Source organism: Hyalella azteca, unplaced genomic scaffold, assembly GCF_000764305.2.
Source record: "Hyalella azteca isolate HAZT.00-mixed unplaced genomic scaffold, Hazt_2.0.2 contig9001, whole genome shotgun sequence".
In the NCBI taxonomy this organism is placed as follows: Eukaryota; Metazoa; Arthropoda; class Malacostraca; order Amphipoda; family Hyalellidae; genus Hyalella; species Hyalella azteca.
The window spans coordinates 192,600-213,391 of NW_025939082.1; the positions used below are offsets into that span (position 1 = coordinate 192,600).

At 38.2% G+C, this 20,792-nt stretch overlaps 1 protein-coding gene across 1 annotated transcript in view; it reads left to right on the plus strand.

Annotated features, from left to right (window-relative positions):
* The window catches only part of LOC108676112 (phospholipase A(2)), a 111,554-nt gene extending 100,523 nt beyond the window's left edge, over positions 1 to 11,031 (plus strand). Inside the window, exon 5 of the mRNA XM_047881856.1 lies at positions 10,875 to 11,031. Coding sequence (XP_047737812.1) covers positions 10,875 to 11,031 — 157 coding nt within the window. The remainder of the gene's footprint in view (positions 1 to 10,874) is intronic.
* Positions 11,032 to 20,792: the final 9,761 nt, after the last annotated feature.

Below are 20,792 nucleotides of genomic sequence, written 5' to 3' on the forward strand. Positions count from 1 at the left end.
ATATTCACTCAACGATCAGTCACCTAAAGTTTTTAGTTATTACATCATTTGTCTGATTTTCAGATTGATACGTGCGTGGACTTGCCAGGTGTATGGCAGAATTACCAAGACCATCCAACTCTCCGAGGAATAAGTTGGACCATCCACCCAAATATAACGTCTGCACTCTTAGAACAGATCAGCCCGTCGGCGATGCTGCGCTATCAGAAGAGTAGGGACGGTAAGCCACCTCTCTATTACTCTTGCGCTTATGTACCCTCAATTAGCCTCAACTGGATCATATCATATGATATTGCTATGAGAAATATTTTGGAGAAGAGATATTTTATGTTTCAATACCGCACAATGTTTTGCATCGTTGCATCAAATGATAATCGGCCTTGGAAGTGCTAGTATGATCATAATCTGTAGAAATCTCGCCCACAACGAGAAAATTTTTTAAAACCATACCCCAACAGAATCCAGCATGGCCATCTATACTGAGTATGGCGTATATAAACATTTTCAGAGAGAAAACATGTGAATAATAATAAAAAATTAAACTTTATGCATTGAATGGATTTTCACTATTTTATTTGAGATGCACCTTTTTTCATTTCATTATGGATTTACATAACTTATAAACTGAGGCCTTCCGCGCAGTAAGCCCTTGTAGTTCAGAATTAAATTTTCTTAATTATAAAAGCACGCTCATAGAACGTTCAACTCCGTGCGATGTGTGTTCACGCTCGTATACGAGATACTAACACTACAAGCAATCTTGCCCAGGTCCCTTTAGTGTTCCTACTGGTGCCTGCGCATCGTATTTGCTGAATGTCCACAATCCAGATGAGCCAACCGTTCAGGACATTCAAGTGTTCCTGGGATGTGCGCTTGACGGACTAGACTATGGTCTTTTCTCCTTGAGCGGCTACCAAGAATCAGTAAGTCTTATTAACTAATATTCTATCAAATTGCAAGATCAGAAGAACGTGAAAACTTTCAAGCACGTCCTGCTTCCGGTAAACAAGTCGTACGTACAACTGTGTACCGTCAAAAGCCAGCGGCCGTACTGTGGTCATCTGCCGAAATGGATTTAAATGAACTTGACAGTGTCCGGTAAAAAATTTTAGAATAAATTTTGCTATTAACAGCGACAATGAGTTCATCACTTCCATTCAATCTTGTCTGCAAGTTCAGCTTGTCAATACAAAAAACGTTGGGGAAATTTACAGTATTGAGTTTCGAGTACCTGACCATGGAACCCCCTATTTATTACTTTCTGGGTCGTCGTTTGTTATCACTAGAGTTACGTCAAGTTGAGAACATTTTCTATGGACCTATTGTTATGAATAAATTTAAACGTGTTTTTTCTGGCACTGCACTGCTTAAGAACTGCGAAATTTGAGAGAGGAGGCTCATCGCCTTCCCGCTCATAAATCTTGGTACTTATTTGGGACGTAGCAGTCCCAGGCCACGGTGGATCGCCGCCTCTGATTATCGTTCATCCGCCCTCATTAGGGCCACCTGATGCACGATGCTGTTGCTTGTTTCTCGCCGCTGGTAGTGTTGCAGGGGAGGTCGATCTGGGATTGTACTCAGAAACACGTACAGTTGTCTCTTGAAGGTCTCCAGGGTGAAGTCCCTCTCTCTTAGATCCTTCGTTAGGACGTTGAACAGCCTTAGCCCTGCCACGGAAAGTGATTCTTCCCGCAGGGATTGAAATCTGACTGCGGATCTGTTACGTAGTGGTGGGATCTTGCACAGTCTCTCCCTTTTCTCGTGATGTCTCAATCCTGGAGGTCTCGCTCTCGAAGTTTGGCACCATTCCGGTTATCATTTTCCATGTGTACAGAATGACAGAAAATTAAGTCTTGAATGACTCCTCTTCTGCAGTGAGTACAGACCCAGGCGCCTCAATCTCTCCCAGTAGTTCAACTCTTCCATCCCTCTGATCCTGGAAGTGAAAGTTCGCTGGACACCTTCCAGTTGCCGCACTGCGCCGGTTGTGAACGGGGTTCAGAGCTGGCAGCAGTATTCGAGAATTGGTATTACAAGGGCTCTAAAGAGTGTAATCATCGGGTTCCGCTTCTCTTGTTCTGAACGTCCGCCAGATCCACCCCATCTGTCGTCTACCTTTAGCGGTTATTGTCGGTATGTGATCACCAAAATTGACCTGATTGTTCATCAACATTCCAAAAGCGCGAACGAGTCGATTCTCTTCGATTTCCGAGTTGTCTGGTGCCAGGTAGCGGTGGTCCATTCCAGCTATTCCGGTTCCTCTGTACCTCAGGACCTCAAACTTGATCCCGTTGAACTGCATGTTGTTCACTAGGGCCCAGTCATATATTGCAGAGAGGTCTTCTTGCAACCTCTCACTGTCCGTCCTGTCCGTGATGGTCATTAATATCCTGGAGTTGTCTGCGAATGACGATGCAGTGGCGTGGTTCACAGCCACATCTATGTCGGCGATGTGAATAAGGAAGAGAATTGGGCCGAGTACCGTTCCCGGTGGTACTCCACTCTTCACCCTAGCCTCGCTCGATCTCGAGCCTCCTACAACGACAGCTTGTAGTCTTTCTGTTAGGAAGCTGTCGATCCATGCCAGCAATTCACCTCCGACTCCCAGCAGTCTTAATTTTCTGAAGAGCACTCCCTGGTCAACTTTGTCAAACGCTTTTGCGTTTGAATTGAATTGATTTAACCAGGAATTTAAAGTTTCTGTTTCTTTTGTAAGAGATAGTGGTTGATGAAGGGAAGATGGGTTTAAGTTCAGCAACTTCATTCACAAAATGCCAATGCTTTTTTAATACCTTCCTTAGTTCATGGTTTGAACAACCAAAAAAATTATTTTTAATTGTAAAAAAATTTAGCGAGATTTATCTTTTCAGTGGAAGGAAAGATTAAATTTCACCAATATATTAATATAACCAAAACATTTCAGAAACACTGAATTTAATAAATAGGAATTGTGTTAGGTGAACACGATAAAACGTGAAAAAGTCTATTGGCACGAGCTACTGCTCTGGAAAACGACAGTTCAAATCAGAAGCAGGAGCTTCACCTGGCCAGCGCAAGCCAGCCAGGTAGCACAGAGAAACTGACGAGCTAAGTTCTATGCTGCCCATCCTGTCAAATGAATGCCAACTGATTTGAATGAAACGCTACCAATTTATATGATAGAAAATTAGAACAAGCAGAATGCTAGGGTCCAGAATAACGTCAAACGCTTTAAATTTACGGACCTAGCAGCTGTGCTCCTTAAAATGTATAGTTATCATAAAATAAGAAGCCATAATAAATTGGTTAACTAGTGACTATATATTCATTTGGAAGATAAGGAGGTTTTTATTATTTGGGTTAAGAGTATTGAAGTGGAGACAATTTTCTGTAACGCAAACTAGCTGGAGCTACAAATTGCCACAACATTCTTAGCCTCAATGACGGACAACCAACCTGCAGCATCCGGTCCTCGCTTGAGCTCTCGCAGAGACCCGTCCTCGGTAAAAAGACGAGCTATTTACCCGTCCTCGGTAAAAAGACGGCTAGCCGCCATTTTCCCTTTTTCTGAAATTTGTAGCTATAGAATTAGCCTACTCGACGCAGTTGATTTTACAAGCGTCATTAGCATTCATTGTTAGCCCTTGATTACGGATGCCTGCACTACCAGGGGAACCAAGCTATTCGGTTCGTTCGATTTATCGTTTGTTTTCGTGAATTATTGATTACCCTGCTGAATTATTGCTTTATCTTGGTTCATATATTTCATGTTTTTAGCGTATATTTTGTCTTGTATATATTTCTTATGTATATTTGTCATTTCCTTTCTAGAAACCGTACATCATGGAATACTCGTTTTTTATCCTGCTGATGGCGCGTCTATGAATAGTTCGGTAAACGTTCCCAAAGGACTAGCCAACAAGAAAGTCCTTTACAGCCGATACCCCCAGATCGTTCCACTCCTCAAGTCTACATCTCAGACGAGACGCACGCTGGAAGTCTCACTCCATAGTGAAGATGAAGCGGACGAAAAAGTGAAGATGTGGCGTCGTTGGCAGTCGTAAAGAATGTGACTGGTGGGCTGTGTCTGAACCGTACTAGAGACTGGTACTGGACTGGAACCGTACTTCAATCTTCAAATTTATATATGAAGAAATACTGCAGGTTGCCAACACGGAATTACAACAGATTTTTTCTAAGAATTACAAGAAATATTGGGAATTTTGTAACCGGCAAAATTAATCATGATCATGACAACAAACCCAAATAACCTTCTTCCAACAGAAGTTATCTTGTGAAAAGAAAAATTTATATGTTTTTTATTCTCATTTAATATATATGAAAGGGTCTTTCTCATCTTTTCTGCTAAAATTAACCTTAGCTTGTGTAAGACATCTGTCACATCTTATCCACTTGATTAACCTTGGCCTGTTTTTCGTCGGTTAAATTTCGATCTATTCCGTGTAAATAACTTAACATTTATTTTGTTTTCAAACCTTGATTAACTTGCACTTTATGAAAGCTGATGATATTAGAACTTGTCTAAATGTTCTATTAGAACTGGATATTTTTATTTCAGTCAGTCTCAACTAACGATTACCCGAGATACCACGATATACGCCCCTTTTTTCGTAAGAAAAAACAATGAAAATGAATGACTTCATGATAAGATCCGTCTAACTGCTATGGTTGTTTACATTTAAATTAGATAAACTATCTCAGTACCACAGAAGGTTCAGGTTCTTCATTGATTTGATCGAAAAAGATTTTAAGAACCCATTGGCTGACGAAAAAACTGTTAGTAATCACATTTTTTATTCCTTGGAAAGGAAAAATCCCTAAGCACTCAAAACAGTTTTTATTGCTAAAAATGAAATTTCCTCTCAACGCTTCTTATAAAATTAAGCTGAGGAACTTCAAGCGTTTTTCAGATCATTTTACTAACATTTATTGTGAGTAAACAGGAAAGAAAGAATAACGATCTACCGAAGAAACTGAGATATGAGTAATTGAAATGTTAGTTGTAAACACCGTAGGCTCTTGATAATTTTCCGCTCGAGTTAGTAGACGAGTTATCCGTTTTCAGTCATAATGTTCTTTCTGGTAAATGATGTTAATGAATGGATTCAATCATTGAATATCTTTTAATTCTGTGTCATCACACAAAATAGGTTGCAGATATGCAATTGTAAGGTTCAAGTAAAGGACGACTCCAAGTAGATTCGACAAGTAACCCTAAACTGCCACCGATCTTAACGAAGGAGAAATGAAAGCATACTAAATAATTATTTATTGAACAAAGCACGTAAATTGAACACAGATATACATAAGGTTGAAAAGATCCTAATAATTATCGCACAACAATGATAGTATACAGCAAAGGTAGTTAAAGGCAAAGGTAGTTAAAGGCAAAGGTAGTTAACGGCAAAGATAGTTAACGGCAAAGGTAGTTAACGGCAAAGGTAGTTAACGGAAAGGTAGTTAACGGCAAAGGTAGTTAACGGCAAAGGTAGTTAACGGCAAAGGTAGTTAACGGCAAAGGTAGTTAACGGCAAAGGTAGTTAACGGCAAAGGTAGTTAACGGAAAGGTAGTTAACGGCAAAGGTAGTTAACGGCAAAGGTAGTAAACAACAAAGGTACTTCACAGCAAAGGTAGTTCACAGAAAAGGTAGTTCACAGCAAAGGTAGTTCACAGCAAAGGTAATGAACCATTAAGGTAATGCTCAGCAAAGGTAAGGCTCAGCAAAGGCAATGCTCAACAAAGGTAATGCTCAGCAAAGGTAATGCTCAGCAAAGGCAATGCTCAGCAAAGGTAATGCTCAGCAAAGGTAATGCTCAGCAAAGGTAATGCTCAGCAAAGGCAATGCTCAGCAAAGGTAATGCTCAGCAAAGTTAATGCTCAGCAAAGGTAATGCTCAGCAAAGGTAATGCTCAGCAAAGGTAATGCTCAGCAAAGATAAGGCTCAGCAAAGGTAATGCACAGTAGCGATACTAGTTCACAGCAAAGGTAATCCACAGCTAAGGTGGTTCACAGCAAAGGTGGTTCACAGCAAAGGTGGTATGGTACACCGCAAGGGCTAGTGAACTTGGGTTGAGACTGTTCTGGTGCAGGTACTGGAGTTGAGAAGTACGGTCGAGGTCGGCCTAACTAGGAGCCGCATTTGCTGGCCGGGCAAAGAGTCGGTCCTGCCGAACAATGATGGTCAGCAAGACTATAACTAACAATACTGTACTATGAAACAATTTCATTTAACACAACACATAAATACATTCAAAGAATTCAAACACTATATTCAAAACTAACATTAAAGTAGAGCAAGTACACCCACCTAATAGGGACGCTACAGGTGCACTCGAAAATAGTGACAGTAGGTACGATCCGACCAAGTTACAGCAATCGAATGAGACGAACTAACAGGGGCTACAGGCCGGTAACGCCACGTCATCAGATAGCACGGTTGCCAACCCTACAAATAGCCGTAAAACTTACGACACAAAATAAAATTCAAATAACTGAAATCCTAAAGGGTGAATTTCCCTTACAGCAATCTATATAGTGATGAATATTATGTCAATATAATATTCAAAGTATGTAATAACATTCACGTTTCATGTTTTATATGTCATTTAAAATTGCAATAGATAACAGTAACAAGATTTATGTTTTTATACGCTGACAGATGTCGAAACAAATGGTCGATTGAATTTAAAAAAATATTAGATAAATATTAATTAGGGTTACAATGCATGTGTGCTTTACATTATTAGGCATAAAAATTAAAAAATATTACAAAATCAAAATATTTAAGGAATGAGTAACTGATGTATGTAATCCAAGCAGATTCATGGCGGTTTGCTTTCAACAGATTTATTGACATTTTTAAATAATGCGCCGCGATTCCCTATATGAAAATGAATAATAGATTACTCAATTGATTTGTTCAATGGTTGAATAAATTTCTGAAGATGCATGAAATTAATATAATATTTTTCACTGAATCATTCCATCACTGTAGTCTGCTTAATTTGAAATACGTGGGCAAGCATTACGTCGAAAACTATTATTAGAGTAGTGTTCACAATTTGTAAAAATGGCTGAAACTAAGGAATTGAAACTAAGTTTATTTTACTCGTTGCTAAATTGAATGATTTTCTGCAATCTGAATAAATTCACAGAGAAATGTGTATATTATATATGCAGGTTTATATTACTAAAAAGATACCAAGTAAAAATAGTGTAATTTGGCCCTACAATAGTATTAATGGAGCGTTGAGGAGCCGCATTTTCCTTTGTTCGTTCAAATTCTACACGTTATTACTGGATATTTCTCCAAAAAAATTAGTAAAATGTCAGAAAAAGTTATGTACGTTCTCTATCCACTTCTTTGCTAAATAAGCTTAAAAAATTACATGTTTATTAGCATAAAATTTCAAAATAAACTTTTTGGATTGGTAGACAAGAATGGCGAAACTTTCATAATATTACTATATTTTATTTTTTCTATTTTACTTTTACAATTTCGCGAAGATATTCTGCTCATTTTAAACCGGCAAAAGTTAGGGACATATTCAGACGCATAATGAGGCTCTTACTTCATTAATCTCACCTGTAATACTGAAACATTCATGCCCCATAAAAGGTATTTTTCTTCCGCAGACCAATCTTCGGATGACGCTAGGAGTAACATGCTTCAGCACCTCGCCCTCTTTTCCGTTATCAGCAAACTGCTGTACATGGCCGCGTCTCTGATTTTAGCAGCGACCGTTGATATGCCTCCGGCTCTCAATAACTGCAAGTTAAATGAACAAGACGGCGCATGCTTCACTGACATTGCAGAACGCAGAGTCGTTTTCTCGACGCCGCAACCTCACGATGTCAAATGATTGCAGACAGGTCAGTATGGGCAATGGACAAGAAATTTCAATGACTGTGTCTTAATAATGGTGTAATATATATACAGGATGGAATCATATTTTTGTTAAGTTCATAGATATTGCGTTTTACTTGGAGTGACAAATATAACTCTTAAAATGTTTCAGTAGTTATAGGAAATGCACGAGGTTTTAGATGCAATTAAGTAGGACCTATTCGGATTGCTGTTTGCATTAAGGAAAATTACGAATGATCTTAGAGTAAGTTCACACCACACTGATTCTCTAGCTGACTGATGTTCTGCAGATAACTAAACTTGCTGGACCCCATAAGAGGTTCTAACCCACAGAGCCACACCCTACTGCATTGCTCTTCATTTAAGTTATGAAAACAATCGAAACCTGACCACTGAAATTCAACATGTACAATTTTCCCCCCGCGATTTTTAGGGAGTTTTTCTGTAATACATATAATGTCTATACATTCATTTGCAATCACAGTAAACAGTTCACTTTCTTTGTTAAAAACGGAATCCGAGTTCGATTAAAAACATTTAAAAAATTTTGTGCACTTTCACTTTGATTTATGCGGTTGCTTCTTACATTACTTACAGGTCTGGAACTGTGGACATGACTTCTACAGTTCTACTGTTTACTTGTCTTCCAATTCCGCTAACTGATCGTGTGCGGCCGGAGTTGTCTTGACATTGCAAGAGTGGTTGACCTGATTTTCCGTGCTTTTCCGCCTAATTCTCGCCAGCCATTTCTTGCGAAAATCCTCTCTCTCTAAAGGGGTGAAATCCTTCTTTACAAAAACGGAGTTGTACTCAGAAGATTTTCCCAGCTTTCTCGCTACCTTCAGCACGTTTCCAACCTGTGCAGGATCCTTTACAGTCACCAACAAAGGTCTGCAGGTGTTGGCAGCAGCATCATTCGAGCGTAGCCTCTTGCACGATTTGATATCAACCAGTGTGCTGAGTGCCTTGCTACTTCATTCTGCAATAAATTCAGTATCAGCCATCACTCGGTCCTTCGTAGCAGCTGCAGAACTTTCGGAATCTCCAAACCAAACCAAGTTGGACTTCCTACGTTCATTGTCCAGTAACTCGCGAAAGATTTAGCTAGCAACTTCGGATAAATGAACTCTTTGAGTCTTTACCTCAAAATTTTTAGTTTTTTTCAGCTGAGCCTTCACTTCAGTCAGCTCATTGCATAGCGAGATAAATTTTTCACTCAGCGAGCGCACCATCTCACTCAAGGCGTTTACTACATCATCCAGCGATTTCGTCTCACTGCCTTGCTCTTCCACCGGCTTTTCGCTTTTTCGAATACCATGAGTCGGTTCATCGCAGTCACGACAAAACCACAGACGTAATTTAGTTTTCTGGAGAAAGAAGTATTCGTCAGAGCTCAACTTCGAGCAGCTGATACAAATGAAGTCTTCGCAGCGTTCACAGATGACCGTCTGATCTGACCCGCTCACAGAGATCTCCTTGCAGTGTTTGCAAGCTTTCATCTCTAACTTAGCTGATTTTATTTTAGCCTTTTGTCTAGCAGAACTAGAGGGCTTTTCGACTATCTTTTTTTCCTCTGTCCAGCCATCGTACAATGCACGGAGAAAACACAAGTTTAAAACTGAATTGACTTGAGTAGAGTTGAAATTAAAATTCCATTTAAAACAAAATTGGAAATTAAAACTACAATGCACGGAGAATACACAATTTTAAAACTGAATTGACTTGAGTAGAGTTAAAGTTCCGTCAAAAATTACGACTCCAGAGTAACAGCTGAACGAGGGGAGAGGGGTGGGCTGAGGGAATGAAGGGCTCGCGACAAACTCGGAAAGGCTTACAGCACACAAACTCGGACAGCGTCATGACATCTCACATTACATTTAAGTTTTGTTGATGTTACTAAACACTTGTATGATAAGGTAACAAACTTGATCTGTGTTAACTAAAAATCCATGTACTGAATACAACTTTTTGTTCAGCCATTCCGAGGATGATGAATTAAGTTTCTAAGGAGCTTAAATTTGGTTTTACAACGTGTAGGATGAGAGCGCTAACTAGTACAAATCGAAACTGGCATCACTACGGCATGACTCTGATTGGTTCGCCGTGGTGTTAATTAATTAATGGGAAACACAATAACTCTTCCCAGTGCAATGATGATTCGAAGAGGGTGGGAAATTTATTATTAGAATTTTAGGGTAAAAGAGATTGAGTGCACCCTACCACTCCCATGCATGTTGCCGGGAAGTGTGGTGCAAACCTACAACCGTCCAAAGATTAACGTCAGTCAGAATAAATTTATAAGTGTAAAATATCATATTGATGTTAAGAAGGAATGTTTATGTCGGAAGATTTATTAGCGTCCTTTAGTTAATGTTCTAGAAATACTTTGTTTATTATATAATAGATCATATTTTTACTTTGGGAGATGCCTAGAATCGTTTTTTTCGGAATATCCCATCGCATGATCACGTTCTTCTATTTAATATTTGTCAGGACGAAATGTTCGCGGATTTTTAAACGCCTTACAACGTTACGAACGAAATTAACCCTCTACTGCCTGACATGAGTAACCGGAGCAGTATTGTCACACAAGCCTACCCAAAAAGGATAGGTTACTAGTGAGCGCAAATGACTTTCACTGATGCTTGCCACAACGTACGATAACTTCAAAATGTTCTCCGTTGCGTACAAACGTCCTCGGTTTGCTACTCTCAATAGTTTACGTATAATTCAATTTGAACGTTATTTTCACGGAGAGTGACATGCGATGGTAGTGGGTTAAAGACGGTGCCGTATGGTGGGTGCTCCTTACCGGTAAATAATTTTTTCAACTAATTTCTTAGGAACTCCTTGGACATTGCATTTTATATAACATTATATTATGATGGTATTATTTTATATTATATTTTTTAATATTATATAGTTTTATGTCATATTATATCATGTTATATTATATTACATTATATTATATATTATCTATATCTCATCATATTTTCCGCCGAACAGAAGTCACTGCGACTGCGACGACGCTTTTCGTAGCTGCCTAACTGCTGCAGGCGGCGAGGCAGCAGAAGCAGTTGGCCTCGCCTATTTCTCAACAGGTTTCATTAAGTGCTTCAGGCTCGCTCCTCCAGTTGTGGCCTGTGTCACGTGGTCCGGGTGATTAAATTTAGGAAAACCAGTTAAATTCTTGATGTAAGCAATTTTAAGCTAAATTTATTTAACAACGAAACATAATTTTCGTGAGGCAATTATCTACTTAATTTTCATAAAATTTAACTTAAATTCATCTAGGATGATGTAGCAAATTTAGCACGCTTCAAATCGTGTGTAGGGAATTGTGTCCCTGTTTGCAGTAAATGATTTTAAAAAAAGTTACGAATAATTTCGCATTATTAGTTTTTAATTTAAATATTTTTTGTTAGGCACATGCTTAATTTGTACAACTTATTTCTACAAAATTCCCAAAACAATAATTTTGAAAATTCTAACTATTAATAGTTTCTTTGTAATATCTCCGATTGCGTTACTGAAAAGACGTTGCGCAGAGACTGCACACAGTAATCTTTTCTCCGCCTCAGATGTTAGCGAGATACTGTCTTTACATATGTGCATATATGTTACATAATGGCAATGTGCGTCACTGTCACACATTACGCAGTTTGATGTCAGCTGGATTGTTTGCACTAATTATCTAAATGAAAAATATAAAATACATTTGAAAGTAACTCAAATTTGTCTATGAGTAACAAAATCTCAGTTGATGAGTGTGACCTATTAGATTTGCTGAAGATTTTTTAATTTAGAAGATTTTGCAGAAGAGACATGTTTATCTTTACAAGATGATTAGGGTTAGCGGAGTATTAATAGTTACACTGAATTCGATGCCCTACTATACATGTACCTGAAGTACTATTTGTATTTTTAAACATTTTATTTTTCAATTATTCTCGTTGAAAAAATACGTTTCTTTTTGAACATGTTCTAATAATAGCATCAATAGCACAATCTCCTCCAAAAAAAGCATCGTCAAGAAGTTACAAAAAATACTTTATCCGACATGATACTGCTAAAAATCTTCGCATGGCCTCCAAATTGCTAGTAAAAACTCATTATAATTTCTTCCACTCCGTATGTGTAATAAAATTTTAAAAAGGACCTCATATATCAGTTTTTTCAAAAAACTTGTCAAGAGGACAAGTTAAACTCGTCTGAAGATCTGCAGTGGCAGGTTTTCGACTTAGCCAATTTTTATCTGCCTTCGACCAATCCTTTGCTGCGTGAAAAAAACGTCATATAAACAGATACTTAACAAAGGTTCTCGTTCAAGGATAGTACTAGACATGACATGTGGTATCCGCATTAACTTCGTTTACACTTAATATTTTGATTATGTTATGTTATGCTTGATTTGACATAATTAAGTTTTTCAATGCCATCTTTACAACATGCATAAAACATATTTAAGTGTTTTTATTGATCACCACGTATAGGGCAACTAAGCTTCAAATTTTATTCATGCTCTGCAATGAATTCCAACTAAAATATAAACAATATGGCTATAAGCTTACTAATCCTAATAGTTATAGAAATATGCGCGCGTGGGTGAGTGTGTTCAGGATTCAAGGCTAACTCGAGGAAATATTTTTATTTTCACACCTGCTGTACATGAGGCAACTCTGAATTTAAGCTCAGAGAAGCACTTCGATATAAAAATTTTCAAAATAAATGGTGGAGCCTTCTTGAATTTACAAGACGATAAAAATGTTTTGATCTTGAACAACAATGTTTGGAGTTTGGTTTACATTGAAGTGAAACTCATAAACTACCATCAATGTAGGCTAACTATCCATAATTGGTGGCTTGTTGAAGTAATTGCAGGCCAAGCATCAACTATAAAAAGTAATACCGAATCTTGCTTGCGATGACCTTTACATGCAAGCAAAATTTGTGGGTTCATGGACATGTTTGCACGAGACAATTTTATTTTTTATGGCTTGATACGGCAGTTGACTCCTTCAAGGTTCCTATGCCGCATAATTATACAGGCTTTTAGAATGTGCCGCCTTGTCTCAATAGCTTTTAGCAAAAACTTGCCAAAGCACTTAACTATATTCCAAAACTGACGAAAGATTGAAGGAATCGAAAAAGGACGTCGGCAAATAACCCACTCTCCATCTGATCAAACGATGAAAATGAGATGTGATGGTCAGAAATTGTTCTGTCCTGTTTGACCTTGCAGGGGCATGAGAATCTTGAGATCTATTAATAATAAATGTGAGAGCGTTGCCCTAGGGCTGTTCGTCGCGTGTAGAGCGCTGTAGCAACTCCTATTGCTGACGTGATGGTGGATAACTTTTTTATTGAAATGCAGCTCGCCAGACTCTAGAAAAATGCTGTATTTTTTCGCAATTTGGGAAAATACAGATTTTATTGATGGATACTAAACATTTTTCAGTTGGAACGATTGAATCGTAATTAAAATAATAAGGCGAAAAGAAAAATACTTATGTATTAAATTTTTTGACGTCTACTTTTTTTAAGATCCAGGTTGTTCTTTTCCTGCTTTCTTCTGCAAAAATTTTCTTTCTTTCCTTTCAACTCTTTCTTCTTCTTTTTGGAAGAGCAAAGTCAGTTGAATTATGCCATTATATTATCAATAATAAAACTTAGACATTTCTTGTGTATTATAAAATTTAAATAGGGTTTATATTCTGAAAGAAATCATCCGAGATAAGATAAGATTCTTCTGATAATAAATCATCCAAGCTCTAGGGTGAAGCCCGAAGTACAAAAAAGCTAATTCGTGTCCATGCCACCATGATTGCTCAATATATAAATTTCCTGAATTCGAATAAGCAACTCGGAAAAATTTTCTGATCCCTGAAATAACGTCGCTTTTTAAAACACAATAAAGATGTTGAAATAAGCAACTCTTTTGTCCTATATGACGGGAAAGATGCGATCTAAATGAACTTGTTAGTAATTCACAAGCGGGAGGCTTTTCATGTGTAGTACCTCGAAACGATCGATGGTTATGGAAGCTTCGAGTGCATGTTTTAACGCCAAAAATACTTGTCGAAAGTTGACACTTATGAACATTTTATGCCGTCAGAGCATACGTAGGGAAGTACAAGTTTAAGCATTTTCGTGATGCTTTTGTGTTCTTTGACTTATTGATGCGTCGAGTATCATACAGTATCTCAGTGAGTTTCATAATAATCTTTGTAGTGTCTCAGGATCACCACTTCCTTTACTGGGCTCATCCTGATTAAAATTCTGACTGGTAATTGGTCGATCTAAGTTCATTCACAATTAGTATAAGCCTGGCGGCTGCGAAGATTAGTGTGGATGATACCCGCTAGGCGCCAAAAATTAAAACCTGCACCTTGATTGTTCTAACATTCAACGTTATCAATTGTTCACGTCAACACGGTTCGTTTGATGAAATTGCATATGATTATTAATGTGGGTTCTTTTTTAATATGTATATTGAAGAAATTAAAGTTCACACAAATCAAATCCCTTGAGTTGCAAAAAAATACCCATTTATTTACGATTCCCCAATTAACGGGGCAATCGGAAAAAAAGAAGCAAAACAATGCGTAACGAGAATGTTTTCTTTCATAAAATTTAAATTCTATAATATTCTTGGGTGTTTACTCATTCCTAAATCATCGTCTGTCTTGTTAGTCATACAGCGAGGACCATTCGGAGGGCATTTAGAATCATTCGTCCGATGGTGCAAGCTCGAACAGGAAATGCCATTAATGAAAGTATAAAAAATATCAAAAACAAAGTGGCATTGCGTGTTTTGAGTAGCACAATAATATTCTTTGTGTGTAAAATCGGGCGATGGAAAACGATTTAAACTAGTAATTCAAGTTTCGCTGACATGCCGTGCAGACCTAAAGGCTATCATCAGTCATAATTTTTTCATCCACACACGCATAGCAGCTAATGCATTTAGACATTTGAAAATCGTGCCAACTTATCGTCGTCCAGTGATTCATTTCAAATTTTGGTTAATTGTTCAATGGAATATTTAATCTAGCACCGTAAGCAGAAAATCTGTTTTTTTTCATTAATTTACACCTATACAGAGCAAATTATGAATGATTTGTCGCGTCCTGCCATATCTTGAGCAGGGAACCAATTATGGGGTGCATTATAAGTCAAATCATTATAAGTGCAGGAAACTTGAGGCAGCCCACTAACTTGTGTTCCACGTATTCAATCGGAAAACTTGATATTTGATACGTTGATGCCGCAAATTCAACGAGTTCCCGATGCAGTTCTGTAGTAAATCTTTTAACCGAAGGAATAGAGCAATTTTTACGAGTTCCCGGCAATATCATGCAGTGTAACGAGTTCCCTGGAGAATACTGAAGTATAGTGAACTCCGAAGAATTCGCTTCATGTGACTGAGAAACTCAGATTCCGAGGGAAGGATGTGCTCAGTGTTTTGTTAGCCTCATCAGAGAGAGCGTGCCAGAAGCTCCAGAGGGCAACTGCGTGTGAAGAACAACTATAAAAACTTCACCGTTCGTCGGAAGAGTGCTTAAAATGGCATCAGCGCTATAAAACCAGACCAGTGCGCGCTCTCATATAAAGAGCATTCAAGACCTGCACATCCGAGAGTGATTTGAAAACTGAACTCAGATCGTGTAAACAAATTCTAGTCAATAATGGGTCGTCAAATAGAACAGTTGACACTGAAATATCAAATTACAGATCGAGAAAACCGAACAAACAATGAAACAATATCTAATGGAACCATCACAATTAACGGTCTTCTACCAAAACCAGATGAACAGAGGCTACAAAGTGGATGAACGAGTCCTACAGTCAATCATCCATAATATCAAGAGCACAACGGATAACGAAAATATAAAACTTCTGATCTACTACAAAAATAAGAAAATTAAAAACTTTGTAATGAATAATAATCCCTGTAAAAAATCTGGTCTGCTTCAAGAAACTAATGTTGTTTATAAATTCTCATGTAATAAAGATGGTGCACCAGCACCATTGGCATAGTTATGCTGTGCCCTGACCCATCGAGACTGGCGATAGCTGAGGCTCTCATTATCAAGAACGAGTCTCCAGCTATCAACCTCCAAACTACAGGATTCGTCCGGACGCTGAAATTATTTTCAGAGTAATTTTTAAGCTTATATTTTAAATTGATTTTGAATTGTATCCACTCTACCATTGATATGTACTACTGTCATTTTCAAAATTCCATTTCAAGTGTGGCAAAACCTTCACCTGCTTGATGATGAAAAATGTATTTTCGAAACGTCGCAATCTATTAAAATGTCATTTGGAAACCTGCTTTTCGATCTCCCGGCTCCAGCTAGAAATTTGGTTCGAAAGATGGTTGTGACGTTTGCGTCAGTCTCTGGTTCATGGTTGCGTCTGTTTTGGTTCGATCGAAGCTTTGAAATTTCCTTGTCAATTGTTCTATTTGCAAATCCATTATTGACTAAGGTTCTTTTGCAATTTTTCAGCTCCGTACTCAAATCATTTTCAGAGGAGCAAGTTTTGAGTGCTCGTTGGATGAGAGCACTTATTGCGCTTCTTTTGTAGCGCTCTGGGCATTCGCTGGCGGCGTTGAGGACTCTCCCGGCATCTGTGGGTCTAGGAATTGCTATCCCGAGGAATTGCTATCTAGGAATAGCAATTTGTGATTTTGTCCAATTTCATGGGTAAACTTCAAGACTGATTCATGTTCCAAAGCTCTTTTCAGTTCGATCAAGTGCTCTTCGTCTGGAATGACAACAAAAATGTCATCTACGTATCTGCAGTAAAGCTCAGGCTTGATCTGTATATTGAGCAGCACTCGATTTTCCAGTTCACACATAAAGAATTCTGCAAAAGTTGGTCCCAGAGGGCATCAGATGGCAACGCCGTTAATTTGTCGGTAAATTTTGTTATCAGAAGTCCGGAAGGGAGATTCTGATGTACAGAGGCGAAGAAGTTCAATTAAGATCTTTTTTGTATAGATGGGGCTGGCAGGGTTTCGTGCGAATACACATGCTTCATGATAATTTCTAACGTTTCTTCGGTTGGTACATTAGTGAACACACTAGTAACATCCAGCGAAGCTCGCAGGCCAGAAGGGTGCGAGGCATGAATAATTTCCAAGAAGTCATTTCTAGATTTCAGAGAGTATTTCTTAGGGATATATGGTTTAATTATAGCATCGAGTTCTTTAGAGGTCTTAACTGTATACAGGAGAAGTGACTTGCGAAATTATCGGCCTTAGTGGGTTGTCTTCTTTGCGAGTTTTGACGTTTCCATAGAGGTAGCCTGGAGAATACGGTATCCCCCAACAATCGGGGTAAGTTTTCTAGATCCAATTGCAGAGTTTGCTGTGTTGATTAATTTATTTGCTCTCCTCTGAAGCTGTTCTGTTGGATATCTTGCGACACAACAGAATTTGGACTCGTTCGATATAATTGCATTGATTTTTGAGATATAATCTGTTTTATCCATAATTACGAAAATGTTACTTCTATCTGCTTTTCGTATAACAATTCGGTCGTTGTCTCTGAGTTGTTTAGCTGCTTGCCGTAGAGCCGGAGTTAAGACAGTTGATGTCAATGAGCATCGTTTTTTGGTAGCTTCAGCTCGCAGTAGATCTTTCAAGTTTGGGCTTATATCAATTCTTTTATCTTCCTTAAGTTTCAGTAGGGATTCGTACCATAGCTCGAGTTCAATTTTTTTTTCGCCATCCTGAATTTGAATGTCACATGACAATTCAGTCCAAGGTTTAGGAGTTCTACTTGCTCCTTGCTCGAGTTTGAGAGGATAGGTTGACGAAGCCATTGGTAGAGTGTGGTAGGCAGACCGTTGTAGTTCTGTTCCAAAATTTATCGTCCTTCGACGAGTGGCCGTTCGACCGAGGGCTGGTTCGACGCACGCCCTAGATGGGATTGTCCAGAAATGTTGAAGGCTACGTTCCGGAAGGCAGGAATCATGATGGTCCATTACATCCAAGGCAGTGGTGGTCTTCGGCAGGTGACCCATACGCGGGACTGACTAGAACGGACGGTTACAACTTCCATATCTTCTAACTGAAAACTAAAATTACAAAAGTACAAACTTGTGAAAATACCAAATCCTAAATTCCCTAACAATGTAATCTGTTAGCTATAGATTTGTTATAGCTGACGTGGAAAACCAACACGGTCACTACGCTTAAATAATTAATTTTTTTTAATTAATAAATTTAACTACAAAGGGAGACTATCGAGCTTCAATTTGGTTTAATTTTCTCAAGTTACTTTAAATTAATTAAGTTGATATTGCTTCTTCCAACTTTATAAAAATGCGGAAAGAGCCTCAATTTCATCCCCCAAGTCAAAACATTCATTTAAATACTCATATTTTAGTTCCTCGGGACGGCAGTTGGTGAAAATACGAATGTATAGATGGGCAGATGATTGTAAATTGTCAGTAGGACGATAACGTAGCCTCAAAAATTAGCCAGGGCCAGCTGGGAATAAGCTGGGCCCTTTTGGAAGGAGATTTTGAGTGAGCACTTGAGCATACTCGTATTTGGTAACTTACCCGCTAAATGGTTAAAAATATTCTGCTAACAGAGTTGTGATGATGATGGTAAACTTGCAACGACGCTTTATTCAAGCAATTGTTAATTTGGGCAAATGGAGAATGTAAATGCATTTAGTCTTTCACGAATTCGACGCCAGACTTAAACGACCAGAATGTTAGAAATTTTTGTTCTGCAAAGTCGGCACTCGTAAAGTCAAAAAAGCCCAAACCAGCGCTCGTATTGACCAGAGAATATATAACAAATTACCTCCAAACACGAAATTTCTAAATTGCTGCAATATCAAGTTCATAATTGCGGGAGAGATCACAAAATTTCTCATTGCCTATGAGATGATAAATAAATCTAGTGTATATCTAGCACATGTACACGAAATTCTAAAATACCGCTTAATCATGAGTGGCTCTATTAATTTCCGCGATATCCCAGCCAACCAGCCTCCTTTCTTTCCCAAATGTCTCACTATAGCATTCATTTTATTTATTTGGTGAGCCTGCTATCGAAGCAGAAATTTTTCTTCTGAAACTGAGGAGCTAACTGATTGAATCACAGGTAATTCTTTTTATCTACGCTTCGTTTCCAAATTTCGTACCCTCACCCGGCTTGTGCGTATTCCATCAACATCTTATTGCAGTGACATTGTTACCAATTGATACAGCACATTTATTTTAGGTTGGAAACTACAGTACGTTTTACTGAGAACGGGAATCGAATAGATTATAAAGCCTTAGTGAGAAGTACAGCTGAAGCTCCTTAAATTGATGAAAGCTTTATTGAGTTATCCATGCACGTTTCTGGACTGCAAATGCAGTAAATAAACTTTCACTTTCAGCACTTCATTCTGATCTACCGGATGTACAGATCACGATGCACTAGGAAAAAATGTATTTTAACGGCATATTTCTGAAATATTTTCATTTCTGTCGTCGCAAGCATGAAAGAGTGTAAGAAGCGTTGATCCGCAAAGAGAGTAACCAAACATCAATCAATTGTATATACAGCAAGCTTTTTAATTTGAAAGCGTCGTGTACCAGACTGCTTTTTTAATCGCTTTAGTGAATTACTACTTGAGAATTAACCGGGCCCATAATATCATCTAGGCAAAAACCGATCCTTTCAGCATAACCGATAAAGATCGTTTTACCTCATTAAATGAGCCAAATCTAATTCAATATTCATTTAAAAAGCGTCGAAGTCATCATTTAGATTCTACGGAAGAAATTACAGGAAATTAACTGCCTTCCCTATCAGCATCTCAGCAATTATATAGGTCTTGTCCATAGAAACTTGGCAGCAGCTTTAATTCCTTCAGCTTTCACGTGAACACATTACACTGTCTCGTAAAACATGACCCATTCATAGCAGCGTGATAATTGCCATCTCCATCAGACTTGGTGGAAAGCATTGAGATCCTTTAAATAAAACATCCAAGAATCTCCGACAGGTAATCGCTCAAATGGTGCAGAAAAATGTTCTTCTTTGACAGTTTATTCTTTTTGTAATTTCTTCGGGAAAGGTTTTTATCAATATTAAGTTTGCATAGCCAAATCACATCGATGACGTAGATTTTCGTATCTAACCCATACAATTTTTTCGCATGCGCCATCTAAACAGTCATATTCTAGGTACATTTACCGATTATGGCATTACCACATTTCTGATGAGACGCAGTGTGTTTGTGTTACTGCAGTTTCGTTTTTCCCTCATTTGTGCCTCTCAGGATAAGTCTGTACCATCTTATATTAGTATGCGAATCACCGTAGGACATACTCCATCAAACGGCAGACAATGCGATGCACAGAGATGCTGGACAAGTTTTTGTAGAGAACGAACTATATAAGGTCAACAGCAGGTACTCGCTCCAAGAACATTTTCTTGAAACTCAGAAGTGACTGACGCGCCGTCTGAGATAGAGGGTGCCTTTATAGAGACGTGTTTCTCCAGAGCGTCCCTTCTCCTAGAGTAGAGGGTGCATAAGTGACAGGTGTACGTAGGCCACCACAACACATCAACTGCGAGTTATCGATTAAGTGTCAGGAAATAATAGTGTAGGAATTGTAGCACGTTTTTCCTTTGTATTGCATACGCGAGATAACTAATTGGATGCTTAACTTTCATACACCACAATCTGCTCAATGGAGCAGTTTTCATAACATTTGTAAGGTATGCATGCAATCAATTGCTTTACTCACTTTTAAACTATAATGATATGCGTTTAAAAATTGTTTTTTAAAGACAACACTTCTGAACAATCCAGTGTCTTGGTAGTTACACATGTACAATGAATTTCTAATTTTATTTTCAAATATTGAAAAAAAATATATTTTTCAAAAATTTTTTAAGAT